This window comes from Amblyomma maculatum, chromosome 11 (genome assembly GCF_055883805.1).
Source record: "Amblyomma maculatum isolate TAMU_Amacu chromosome 11, ASM5588380v1, whole genome shotgun sequence".
NCBI lineage: Eukaryota > Metazoa > Arthropoda > Arachnida > Ixodida > Ixodidae > Amblyomma > Amblyomma maculatum.
Window position 1 is genome coordinate 70998587 of NC_139354.1, and position 13708 is coordinate 71012294.

A 13708-nucleotide genomic window follows, 5' to 3' on the forward strand; every position below is an offset into this window, starting at 1 on the left:
CTTAGTTTTAACTCGCATCATAAACTAACTTCCTCCAAGCGTTAGAATACCAACCAAAAATGTGCCAGCAGTTATATCGGTGTTTTTCGTTACTTGCATTACCTAAACTACACATCGCAGTCGTATTTCGGGTGATGAATCTGAAAGCGTAAGAGCATCAAGTAGAAATAAAATTATAAAATATTTAGCACTCACAGGTCGATACCACTGCTTCATGTATACCATCTGTAACGCATGTTTGAGAAGAAAACATGCAAGCTAAAATTTTGAGTCTGTGGCCAGGCAAACTAGTTATATCAGGCAAAGAATAGTTTTAAAAATCTAAGCCACACAGAGCATTTCACAAATAAATGTGGATGCGTAGGCCGGGTACCTTGCGGCGAACGTGGCACATACATTAGGCGGCATGAAGCGGCTCTAAATGCTGGCCATGGCGAAGCTCGCAGCGTCTGGTAGCATGGCGTCAGTGAACGCCTCGTAAATAATTTACGATGAAATTCTCACAATTTCGTTGCTAACAGTGAAATTAGTCTCTAGGTGCTCCAACCTTACTATCAGAAGCATATTGCACTTTATGCATTGCAGATGCTGCTATAAGAAATTTGTCGTAACCGATAAAAGGAAAAAAAATGAAACACTGCATTGCAAAGGGGTGCGCATACCCGGAAGGCGCAGTAGTCTGTACCTTTTACTCGAACATCACCACTTTTACATGGACAGCAGTCCGCGACTTCTGTCCTCCTCGCCACTTGCTCCCTCGACTGGGGTTCAATTAAAAGATCTGCGTGGCAAAAATGAGGCATGTAAAACACTCTCCCTGCAACTTACCATTTGTTAAATATAAATGGCCCTAACTATTTTACGAGTATTCAGCCAATTTGTAAATTTGCTCACAAAAGTTTTTTTTTTGTAACCCTGTAGTAAAACGTTAGTTCAAAGCTTACTTTTGTCTACATCAAAATACGAGACAAGGGCGTCACTAAACAAATATACAAATTACACAATTTGCAGGCTCTGAATGTAGCATAAAACAATGCCCACAGCTATTGGTGAACATTGACGGGCAGAGCTTCTGCAAGAAGTTGCCTCGAAGATAATGATAGCTTCAGTATTCCAATCTTCTCTTCATTCCAATCTTCTGGAATATGCCCCCTGTTGGTAGATTGCGCTTAACGTCTCTGTTCGTTTCTTTGACACATCGCTGTGGGCGTAAGCAGCGCGAACTTTCAAATTAATTTACTACATTAAAGCACGGTATCCCTCTCCGCGTTTTTAAAGCGGCAATTTTGTCAGTTTTTGTACATAGGAAGACTCCGTAAAAATAGATTTATTGACGTTTTGGTAACTGTGAAGCATATTTATCCTGGCGACAATGACAGTCGCAGTTCATCTTTATTTTTGTATAAGGCTTAACATCTAAATACGAAGGACATTATGAGGCGCGCCCCTGTTTACAACTCCGGTGCATGCGAATATTGTGGCTTTTTATTCATTCACTTACATTAGAAAGTCGACTATTTTCGTCAGTGTCCTCAACGAAGACAAATATGCACCTTAACTACCGAAACGTAATGCAGAATGCACAGTTACACCTTAGTGCGTTCCTTTATATAAATCAAGTTCAATATTGAATTTATTTTACTAACACGCTATATCGAAAAAGAGGAAAAATGAAAATTAGCCAATGTTTTAAAGAATAAACCAATTTCAAAATCCCAAACGAACCTGTTGGTCACCTCAAAATACAAATTACTTTACTTTCTACTAGCTAGTAATAATACTTGCTAGTATATAACTCTACATCTGGTATTTTTGATGACAGACCTACAGAGCCAATCTGAAACGTATTTCCTGGTTGTGCACAAAAAATTAAATTTGAAGAAATACTAAATAAAATGAACAGAAATGAGGTGAAAACTACTTCGAATATTTGGTCGAAGAAATTTCACATGCAGTGAGTGTCGAGAAATGTATCGTCATGCCAGCTGAAAAAAAGCAGGATTTTTGCTCGATGATGCTGAGCCAATGTAAGGAGATTTCCTCGGCCAGCTACCCCACAGAGTAAAAAGAACTCATTTTGTTCGCAATTCACAAAGCATATCTGCAATATCAGTATTACAATGCTTCTAAAATTTCTTCTAATGTAATTACTTTCACGTGTTAGTGACTAACTGCGTACGTGTGCTATCTTGGGGCAACTTTGGAGTAATCGTGAATTGCTCAGCGTACAAGAACGAATTGCTCGTTATAATAGCGGAGGTCAGAAAAGAAAGGCGATGTCAAAGCAGGAGATAACTGTTTGTATTGTCAAAGTATCGTAAGCCCAATCCTAAAGTAAACTGTACAAGATAATACATATATTAAAAACATAAAAAATTTTTTAATCATAAAATTTATCATATCAGGAGTGCATATTGGTATTTGTAATGCAGTATTAAACAAAGTGACCTTTATTAGAAATAATTGGGAAATCGTTTGGGTATACCACCACGTCTTAGGCGGCCCAGCGGATCAACTTCTACATTAGGCTTACTGTACTTAGATGTAGTTACCGGCTTTGTGTAATTAACATTCTCATTTATTGTTCCAAACCGCAGATCATCATTGATAACCTTTCAAATCGCGTTTCTTTCTCTGCAATAAACTTGGTAATTTTAAGTATATTATATACTTGAAATGCTAAATATGTGCTAATACGCGAGTCGCTGATTAGCAGTATGCCATTTGAAAAATTTCTTTTGTCCTCTTAAACATGGGCGAGATTTACCACTAGCAAATGAATTTGTGCACATTTTGAGAGCATTGCAAATGATAGCATCTGGCTAACAGAAGCGTTGTAGGCTCAACACAGTCAAATTTTTGTCTCAAAATTTATAGGCAAAACACAAAACTATGCTTGGTATCTTTTTAGGAATATATTTACTAAAGCTACAAAGCATTGTGTCAGCTATGGTACTGTACGAAGACAACCCGTTGAATTTTAGGCACCAGCGCGCCAATTATGTAAGTTTTCTGCTCACATTTAAATTGACAGCACTGCTAACGCGTGCTCCGGCTATTGAATTTGATTTTGTTTCTGCGCAGAAATGCGGGGCATCCTCAAAAGGATTTGCATAGGGCTCCTTAATTACAGTCTTCAAATAAGTGCCATTTAGGGCCACGCTGTAAAACACTGTGCAAGCGTTCAACTATAATTGAACGAAGAAAAAAGTGGCAGCCACCAGCCGGCGCTGCATTAGCAGGTGCCGCTTTGACCTTGGTTAAGTTCATGACCATTGTTTAAAAGGTCAGAGATGGACACCACAGGTGTCATTGTCACACTCGCTTTCAGGCGGCGGATCTACCGGGTTGCGGGACATGCAATCGGCATCAGTGTGCAGACGACCGGACTTGTGGATGACAGAAAAAGTATTCCTGAACACGAAGCGCCAAACCACCGAGACGACCAGGAGGGTCCTTAACGGTAGAACGCCAATATAAGGGGTGGTTGGTGGTCGGTGATGACGGAAAGCGGGCGGCCAAACAAGTAAGGGCTAAACTATGTAATGGCCCACACAAGGTCTAAACACTCATGTTCCGTGATCGAATTATTTCCTTCATCTGCTGAATGAAGGCGACTGGCATAACCAATAACGTGAGTGCGGTCCACCTGCGGTTGAGCGAGAATATCCCCAATGCCGTGCCCACTAGCGTCGATGTGTACCTCCGTTGGTGCTGAGGAGTTGAAGTGTGCCAAAACGGTTGGGTTGGGGAGCGCTGCAATTAGCGCAGAAAAGGCTTGAGATTGTTGTCTGCCCCAATAAAATGGAACGACGTTCTTCAGAAGAATTGTGAGTGGACGAGCCATCTCTGCAAAGTTGAGATGAACCGCCGAAACTACGAGCAAAGGCCACGAAAATTACGAACATCACTAGTACAGCGGGGTGTAGGAAGTGCACTTCAGCACAAATTTGGTCGTTATCAGGTTGAAAACCGCGGCCGTCGACCAAGTGTCCGAGTACCTTGAGTTCACATCGGACGAAGCTACACTTCTTTGAATTCAGCTGAAGGCCAGCTTTTCAGAAGACTCCAAGAATGGCATCAAGGCGGTTAAGATGGCTCTCGAAGATAGAAGAAAAGACAATCACGTCATCCAGATAACACCAGATTTCCTTCATTTGAGACCGCGTAGATGATAGGCCATCATACGCTCGAATATAGCGGGCGCATTACAGAGGCCAAAAGGCTTCACCTTGAATTGGTACAGTCCATCGGAAGTGACGAAGGCGGTCATATCTCTGTTCCGTTCGTCGGCCGCGATCTGTCAATACCCTCAACGAAGATGAATCGAAGAGAAATAACTGGCAACATGCAAGCATTCAGAGCATCATCTATCCTGGGGAGTGTGTAAACCACCGTTGTAAATTTGTTGAGGTGTCCGTAGTCAACGCAGATCCTCAAGTTATTGTCCTTTTTAACAAGCACGACAGCTAACGCCCAGAGGCTGTTTAAAGGCTCTATAACGTTTCTTACCAGCATCTTGTCCACTTCATCTCGTATGACGCGACGTTCAGAAAAGGCAACTGGGTAATGTCTTCAGTGAATGGGGTGGCGTATCTGGTGTCGACGCTATGAGTAACAAGAGACGCTTATGCCAAAGGTCGGTTACGAAAATCAAAAATGTCATTGCACGAAGTCAGAAGGCTCGTAAGTGCTTGAGCACGATCAGGACACAAGTCAGGAGGTACCATTCCTGATATGCGGGCCTCCGTGGGCGGGGACGCAGCTGGTCTTGTCGACACTCCAGCAGCAGGCTCAGGTAAAAGTGCAAACGCATTAAAGTCAGACCGTGGGGTCAGTTCGGTGAGCGGAATGCCCTCAAGAAGAACTTGTATGAAACATTTGAAGGTCAGGACTGGAATATAATTGTCGTTATTCGCTACGTGCATGATATTGTGAGGACGAGCTATGCTACGCGGCAGAGTCATGTCGGGTAAGGGGGAAACAATGTAGTCGACATCAGGAATGAAGGAAAAGGCGACACGAGCACATGCACAGCGGCTTCAGGTGGCAGTTGTGTAAATGCACGGGAGCGAAGACGGAGCATTGAAGTTTCATGAGTTTGTTCGTCAAGACAGAACGGCAGGTCCAGAACAACAGTCAATGAGAGCACAGTGTGCAGTTAAAACGTCGAGGCTAATACAACGTCTTGAGAGCAACTGGTGAGGACTGTAAATAAGACAAGAATGTGACGGCCTGCAATGCTTATTCGTGCAGTACACATACCAATTACATTAGCTGTGTTACCATTCGCAATACGAACGGTAGGTGAGGTGGCGGGTGTGAGGACTTTCTTGGGGCGTCGGAGGAGAGAGGAATAGAGGACAGAAATGTTGGTGCCAGTGCCAATATGTGCAGAAATTAGGACACCGTCCACAAGAATATCAATGAGGTTACGGCCAGGTGCGGGGGTCAGTACTGAGATGTCAGTCCAGGTCGGTAATGCAGCGTTACTCCAGGGGCTGCATTTGCTAGTTTTTTGAATATGTGCCGATGTATCATGGGGAGGAGCTGCGACGAGGCACCGGTGAAGGGGATCGGCGAGCCCGGGGAGATGGAGATCGGCTTAAGCGACGAGCAGTTGGGACGCTTTTGGTGCGAGGCTCATTTGGGTGAGGAAGGAAGTGTTCAGTTCCATCATAGGCGAGGTGGGGCTCCTCTGGTTGAACAGCAAAGCGTTGAGGTCCATAGTAGTACCGATGGTCAGCTCTGTAATAAGAGCGAGGGGTAGGGGTAGGTACGGCTACGGCAATAACGCGAAGTGGGATCGGCTCTACAGCCAATGAATCAAATTGGCCTCTCTTCCGAGGTGCGCTATTCTGCAGGATTGTCATAGGGAAATTGGTAGTGACATAGGGAAATTGGTCTGGTAGTTGCAGCAGCCACTAGAGGAACAGGCTGTGATGGTGGCGGGGGCGGCACGGAGTTGTCCTGGCGGACAACTGCCTGTATTATGGTCACAGTGTCGGGCAGCGGAGACGAGAGTGGTGCAGAAGATAGGGCCTCGTGTTCTCTCCTGACAATTCTAGTCATGGTCGTGGGATGGGAGGGCTGGTGCAAAGGGGCCAGGTCATCACAGCTTGATGTAGCCGCCGTGCTCGGAGGGCACTCAAAGCGATGTAAGAGGCGTCTTTGTGCCGCAGATTTGAAGCTCGGAGTTTATGGTAGAGCAAACTGTGCAGAATAGAATGTTTATTGCCTCACCGCAATACCCCTGAGGATATGCTCTACTCTGTCACTTTTTGGCATGGATCTGTTTACCTTGCGACACAACGCAAGCACGACCTGAATAGCGGCAAGATAGGAGTCCGTGGGGGATTGTGTACGAACATGAGGGGCTTCCCGAACAAGCCCTGGAGCTTTTGTTAGGTGATATCCCAAGTAACAAGTACTTTTTCGTGATTTTGGAGCCATGTGCGACCTATTCCCGCCAAATAGAAGATGATGCTATAAAGCGTGATGATAACATAACTTGCAATGGACCTGTTTCGCGCTCCTCGATTCTGTTATCGTCTTCTGCGACGGGGACTGATGCGATGATCATCAGTCATCTCTTGATTTGTTGCGACTGCCTCATCGGCTGGCAAGAATTCTTCACGTCCGGATAAGCCTCTCATAGCATCGTTCACTGAAGAACAAAATTATGTCATCACGGTATCGACGGCCGCTTTGAGAGCAAACGCACTGCTTCACGTGCGGTAGCAGGGGAAAAAGGCCAAAAAGGCACGAACGCTGTCTATTCCGTTAAGTCTCGTTCGGAGGGAGAGACATCGTGAAACAGCTAAAGGAACACTTAGTATCGGTGAGCACTTCTCGTTGATATTGTACGACATCGCAGTGAACAAATTTGCGAGAAAGTCACAAGTTTTGTTTCAAGCTGCACATGAAATTTGCTTCTTATCTACCAGGAGCCAATATTGAAGCGCTGCCTTTGGTGTTGTTGATTCGACTTGTTTTGTCGTAGCATTCAAGTCTCGGTGGATCAGAAACAACGAGTGTTTCGGGCTTAAATGCACCGCCTGTGATGTAAAGTTGTAGCAATATTTCGTCGGAAAGCTCTCCCACAAAATCGGTTTGCAGTACACTGTGAATTTCTGTTCTTCGCGGGGGCATATACAGGAACTCTAGAAGAGCACAACTTGCCGCGCGCCTTGGTTTCGATGAAACATTCCCAGAGTTTGCATGCTTTATGTCGTGCGAATGAGTTTGTGTATTGAGATGACTCTCCGTGACCATATTAAAATATTTAATTGGTACTTATTATGGCAACATTAGTACACGTGGTTATTTACCATATAAATATGCTAAACGTGGCGGTGCCGCGGGGGTCATTGTTATTGTGATATACGGTTCGACAGCGGTATTGTTAAAATTGCGTTTGACAGCAAACCAACCACTCAGATATTCTTACTCTTATTTTTTACTGATGTTTTACCAGTCGTTTGCAACTCATGTGCGTGAAAGATGTCAACACTTACAAACGTTGTCATACATTTCAATCCCAAAGGTAATGTATTATATACAACCTAAAAGACGAGACTGCTACGCACTATTTATACAGTGCTTATTTTCAGGTAACCGAATACAACGAGTTGCTTGTCGTGCTCAGGCAGTCTCTAAACCCGAATATGGGCCCGGTAACACCGTGCCAGGCATTGAGAAAGAGTGGTCCAGCTGGGAACAATTCGTTCCGGTATAGGGTCTACTACACGCTGCCAGAGTCGCAGGAATTAATGTGAGCTATGAGAGTTACTCCTATTTGATATCTTTGTACTGGATTGCCTTTTTGTTTTTGCGGTTGTTGTTGCAAATTGCAGATGGTACTTCACTACAACTATGACTACATCAATAACGGCGCTACATCACCATAACAACGTCGTGATATATCAGACTCGCAAAGGTAAACCGGGTCATTACCCTTTCAATAGCTCACAAAAGGATATCGTGTCTGCTATGGCTACACTTGTACACCTTAAAGATATGCAAATGAATAAACAGCGCATTGGTAACAGTCTTTGTAGGTTGGAAGTCCGTAAATTAAAAATATCATGCAAATGGAGGAGCAAGTACATTATTTACCTACTCTCCACTCAGTCACTCCACCTTTTGCCTTTCTAAACAGATCTCCTCAAAGATACTTTGTAATAAATATTGCATTGTGAATAAGCATATCATTTTTTAACAGCGGATAGCAATTTAGGGACATAACTAGATGCTAGAAGCAAATACATTTATCGCTCATGCTTCTGTGCATAACCAACTGTATCAAAGTCAATGAGATAAAAGTTGAGATTAAGTATATATAAAAGTTCGACTAAAGGAATATACCGTCGAAAGTTACAGATAATGTGGTCAATTAGTGAATACAGTGGTATGAATAATATACTAGCACACTGCGGTCTAGCACAGAATCTAAGCATCATAGGGCTAATCATATTCTCACAAAAAATTGAAAAGATATGCGGCGACAATTCCAACTGGTGTGCTGTGCGGTCGTCAAAGAATTAGGTACTTAAGCTCGCCGCTACCTTCTATTTATACCTCGTGAGAAAATGTAAACGCTAGCACGCAAAAATAGCTACTTCAGCTTCGAACAACTTAACGGTAGTTTCCTAATGGTTCCTTATATTTATTATAATTTATGTTTCATAGAGCGTTACGACGAACGTTATGACGAAATGTGTCCATTTCGTTCAATATGATCAAGAAATACAAACGTGTTCGATCCTACCGGTCTCAAGAAATACAGTCTAAGAATCAAAATCGGGTTACCATCTTTATCCATGATAAAAACTGCAATGTCATTGACTACTCCTAAGCTACCAGGCACCCTGAGCAGGACTATATCCACTTAATTATCCTAAGTCGCTAAATGTAAAGTAGCCACTATGATGACATATGCAAACGTCGGTTCTTTGTCGAGTTTAATTTATTATCCGACAATGCCTTATTTTTCATGCATGTGTGCACACTAGCCAGTATGAAATGTTTTGCGGAGACGTGTTATATACATAGATAGATGTATCAGCATTTCTTTCACACATCTCTTTCAATTCCAGCTTCTATCATTTGTGTTTAAACTGAATTCACTTTCGCTGTCATTTCGCCCTCATTTCCCACAGACTTATTATTAAGTTTCCTCGTTTTATTTTGCCGCTCTGAGTAGATGTTAATTTCTCTTGTTTCGAACAGCTTATCTATTCCCTTATTACTAGATATAATCTCTATGCCTTCTTTGTACATATTTTGCAATAAGGTTCTCGTGCTGCATAGCATGCTCAGATTAGGTCTCTGTATTGCTTCATTTGTAGTTTTTCCATGGGCCTTGAGTGAAAAATCCAACATATTTCTTATTTTATTGCTAACCATTCATTGAGTGAAAAATTGTATCTTCGAAAGTAAGATCTACAGTGAACTTTGTTGTAAGTCAGTGGTTTCTACACACAGTACAGCCAACTCCACTCTGCTTCATAATCGTGACTAATCTTCGTCCCTTTGCCTTGTCAGTCTGTTCATGTTTTGCCATGTATACATGCCATTGCTTATCTACATCCGGAGATAATTATATTTCGCCAGACTGTACATCTTACTCGTTTGTATTAAAAATGTTTCATCTTGATATCGTTGATTACTGAAAGACAAGAAGGTGAAACATGGAGGGTTTCTTCTTTCTCCACATTTATTATGCATTGCTTGTAAATATATCCGGCCACTACTATTGAAATATTGTAGACCGGCTGTATTAAACCTCGAAGCTGCTGTTCTGTATCCATGCGCTCTTTCTGATGGACCAAAAGTTATGATTTCACTGTTGTAATCACATCTCCTTATTCTTCGTTGAAGTTATAAATATAGCGGAGATAAAAGACGATCCTGGTCATTTCTTATCAGATCATAGAGTGTCCATACCTCAAAAACCTCCCAAACAATTCGCAACTCTATTATCTCGGTATATTTCATTTAGTATTACCTCTTCACCGATGCCTTCAGCTGTTGGTAATTTTTTTGATATGCCTTTGATGACTACAACATGTTTTGCTTTGTGTAGTTTACGATGTCTATTAAATCGCTTAATTGGAACTTCGTCCATCTACACGGTTGTAGAAATAAAATAGTAAATTTTAAGTCTTCTGTTACCATTCTCCATTCTCCAAGGACACATATATGCCAGGCCAACTTGTTCCTTCTTACTGACTTTATTTTAGCTTGTTAAAAAGTTACTGCGGCTAACAAGTGTCCGCGAAAGCAACCGGAATTTAACACACACCCACCGAAGATGAGAAATAACGGTGGCGGCTAAATATTTTCTGAGGGTTGACATACCCTGAAATTTAATGGGCAATTTATAAACAATGACGTAATATGACGCAATATGAAAATGAATGTTAGTAATATCTTTTATTGTCTCAAAATAAAAGCAATAAAGAACCGACAGCATTCTACGTGGTGGAATCGAAATGATCTTATAGCGCTTAAATATGCAGCATTATTACATTGCGCCTCAGATGCGACAGGAACGACGGTCTTGTTTTAACAGTATTCGTTTTGACTGTAATCCTGCTGTTTGCTGTTAGGTGACGATGCTCACAGGACCTTACCGCTGAGCAGACAGATTCATGCGCCGATCACGACCCCCGAAAATGAACACATTTCCACGCAGTGTTGCGAAGATCGTCGCATTCAGCGATTTCCGAAATAACCGCACATTCTCCGTCAGTGATTCTTTAAATGCGAATAAGACAAGGGGAGCATACTGAGGCAAATATAAAAAATCACCGGGGAAGGGCAGGCCCCTATTAGTTCATCCTCACTGATGTAAGGAGCCTTTAAAAATTTGCACTTGAAATTGCATTTAAAAGCTATAAAATAAAAAAAAAACGATTTAAATTATTACTCGCGTACTCGATAATCAAGACCCAATACGTACCTGTCGTCACGATAAAACATGAGCCTGAGCTGACGTGTTTGTAGTCCTTTTCCAAAACACAATGTTGCGATTGTCGAAAGTTGCCCGGGGTATTCGGACAAAAAGGAGAATAGGCGAAGAAGCAATATTGCAACCAGCAACATTTGCGTAAAGTTTGAGGACGCAGATAGAGAAGGGAAAATGGAAGATATACATAGAACATAAAACACGCGTTAAGAAAGAGTTGTCCATGTAAAGCTGAAGCCAATTGGACCCACAAGAACTCATAGGGGGCCTCTCTCGGGCGTGTTACAACCCACTTATCAGTCGCGCTGGAAACCATAGGAAGCACTCCGGCTTTATAGCTTCTACTTGCTTGCTTGCTCATAATTTAGACGGCTAACTAATAACGACAGGGAGAAAAAACAGAAGTTTTACAAGGTGTTGAGTGTAGGGAGACAAGCGGAAGCTTGGTGAAAACAGCCAAACTTTCTTGCCCCACTATTGAGATACGCACAGCTCGTTGGGGACAATACAGCTCTAAAGCTGTGGGGGAACCTTAATCGTCTAACGTTAAAGCGAATATAATGGGAGAGCGTTAATAGCTTGCATTAGCGCCACGGTTTGCTGGTGTCTTACTGGTGTCTCAATGTTATTTCACATATTATTGTCACCGCGTAGTTTAATACTATTATGTCATTAAGCGGCCGGCTACAATTGTTTACCGGATATAGATAAAAACACAACTTTATCCATGATGTGATCATGTGCGCAATTATGTCCCATATACAGTGTGCATTGCTCAGCATCAAAATGACCTCTTGCAATGAGTTTGACACCTTGCTCCCATTTTTTTCTGCTATGCGTGGTGGCGAATGAAACCAATTTTTAGCAAAAATCCTGCTATCATGTTCCAAGAGAAAGTGTTTCTGCCCTTTCAAATATGATGCGGTTCCAATACTGTGCGAAAGTTGAAAAGAAATATATTTAAAATGTTCATGCAAATTCATGCAAATAGTTAATTAAAGAAAGCATATTTTCCTAATATATTCCCGGTTTCATTCAGAGATATTAGCAATAATGTTTTTTTGTTAAGGCTCGTCCGATAGAAATTTGCAAACTGTAATTTGTACATGCACGGCACCTGCTGCCGTTTTTATTTAATGACAGATTTTCAGCGTTAAAAACTTGCGATAAGGCAAGCTTGCACGACGCCGTATTGAAAACAGAGACAAAAGGAGGCTGGTTAGGTGTACTCTTCATTCTCAGCTCTCGCTATGCGGCAATGTTTCTTTCCTCATTAGCAATAAGCTGTCTTTAGATTGGACATGCTTAAGTTTTATCGTGTTTTAATGTGATTCTTATTTGCATAGACGATGGTAAGAAAGTAATTATTAGGAATAAGCTCGCAGAGACCGAACCACAAAATGGGAGGTTGTTTTCTCAACTTTCTTACCCGTCCTGTATTAGAGCTACCCTAATGGTTTAGGCAAACAAAATCTCCAGGACAATAGCCAGAGGTTTATTTTGATGATGGAATTTACCCATTCACCAATAGAAAGCTTCGCTATAAATTAAAGTTCAGAACTTATCAGCTTCCATGGGAAGCATATCCTGACATATAGTTACATCAGGCTTCTTAACTGTTACCTTCTTCTTCAGTAATTGTCGCCTTTTGTGCAAATCCCATTTATTGTCAAAAAGGCCAGCCGTTATTGCCAGTTGTCTACCTGAATTAAAGCATTGTAACGGGCGGCCACTAAGTTGTATTGTGGAACAGGCTGTACTCTAACTAGGATGCGTTTGTTCTTGATATCGGATGGTAAGGGCAGACAAAGACAAGCTCTGTACTTGCGTACGGAAGCTGAAAATTCATTTTAAAAAATTGACGAATATTGATTTTTTTTCTTTTCACATACATTTCAGGTGGCCCATTCATTCATTTTAAGGTCTTGTATGCTGATGTACAGGCTGGTTGTTTCATCCTTGTGGTTAACCGGCGGGAATTCGGAAGAGGTGATTATAAGAGTCCCCAACCCTCAGGAGAAAGAGGTTAAAGTGTGTTGCTAAGGTATAAACTCACTGGGGGGGTTTATATCTGGTCTTACGATCTAAATGAACTTTAACGAGTATTACTGCTGTAATCTTGTAAATTCTTGTGGCTTTGTGCGCACGCAGCGCTTAAGGACAAACTTTGGTGTGAAAATATTTTTATATTTTTGTTTTGTTGACTCACTTGAGGTAAAGGTGTCCAAATCATCTTGAACTGTCGTGAGTTATTGCATCATTTTTCGTGGCCTTGCCCTTAGGTCAATAAAACTAACTGGAAGGTCACAATTAAGTAAGGGCTCCTTGAGCGCTTGCTTATACTCGACCTTTTCGTATACGTAGGCTCTATTATATTGCTCAAAATAACTAAAAATGAGGCCTTTAAGCACGCCATATAAAGATTTGGGCAGCTGTACATCAAAATTCTATCATATTTGGTAATAAAATGATTTACTACATTATGTCAGAAATGATGCCATGCTTTTTTGCTATTTAAGTAAGCCGTACAATTCGTATTGAAGTTCATTGGTCGTTTGCTCATTTTTTTCGAGTTTATGAAGTGCGTAAGCTGCATTCTCATTTCACACAAAGAGAAACCGGGTGGTTTCTCTTTGTGCGAAAGGGTGCAGAGGTCTCCTTTGACGTCTCCATCTGAACATCATCATTCTCCTTATTCTTTAAACGTGCGCCTATTCGTCATTTACAAATTAGTCT

At 41.8% G+C, this 13708-nt stretch overlaps 1 protein-coding gene across 4 annotated transcripts in view; it reads left to right on the top strand.

Moving 5' to 3' along the window:
- Positions 1–2775: 2775 nt before the first annotated feature.
- Positions 2776–13708, top strand: part of LOC146174132 (uncharacterized) — a 29905-nt gene continuing 18972 nt past the window's right edge. For 2 of the 4 annotated variants that reach the window (XM_084583875.1, XM_084583876.1), the window contains exons 1-4: positions 2776–3003; positions 7614–7774; positions 7857–7939; positions 12872–12961. In XM_084583875.1, coding sequence (XP_084440001.1) covers positions 2893–3003; positions 7614–7774; positions 7857–7939; positions 12872–12961 — 445 coding nt within the window. In that variant the 5' untranslated portion in view covers positions 2776–2892. Of the gene's footprint in view, positions 3004–7613; positions 7775–7856; positions 7940–12207; positions 12325–12871; positions 12962–13186; positions 13217–13708 lie in introns of those variants that run through there. The other 2 variants (XM_084583874.1, XR_014701951.1) reach the window with 2 other exon arrangements.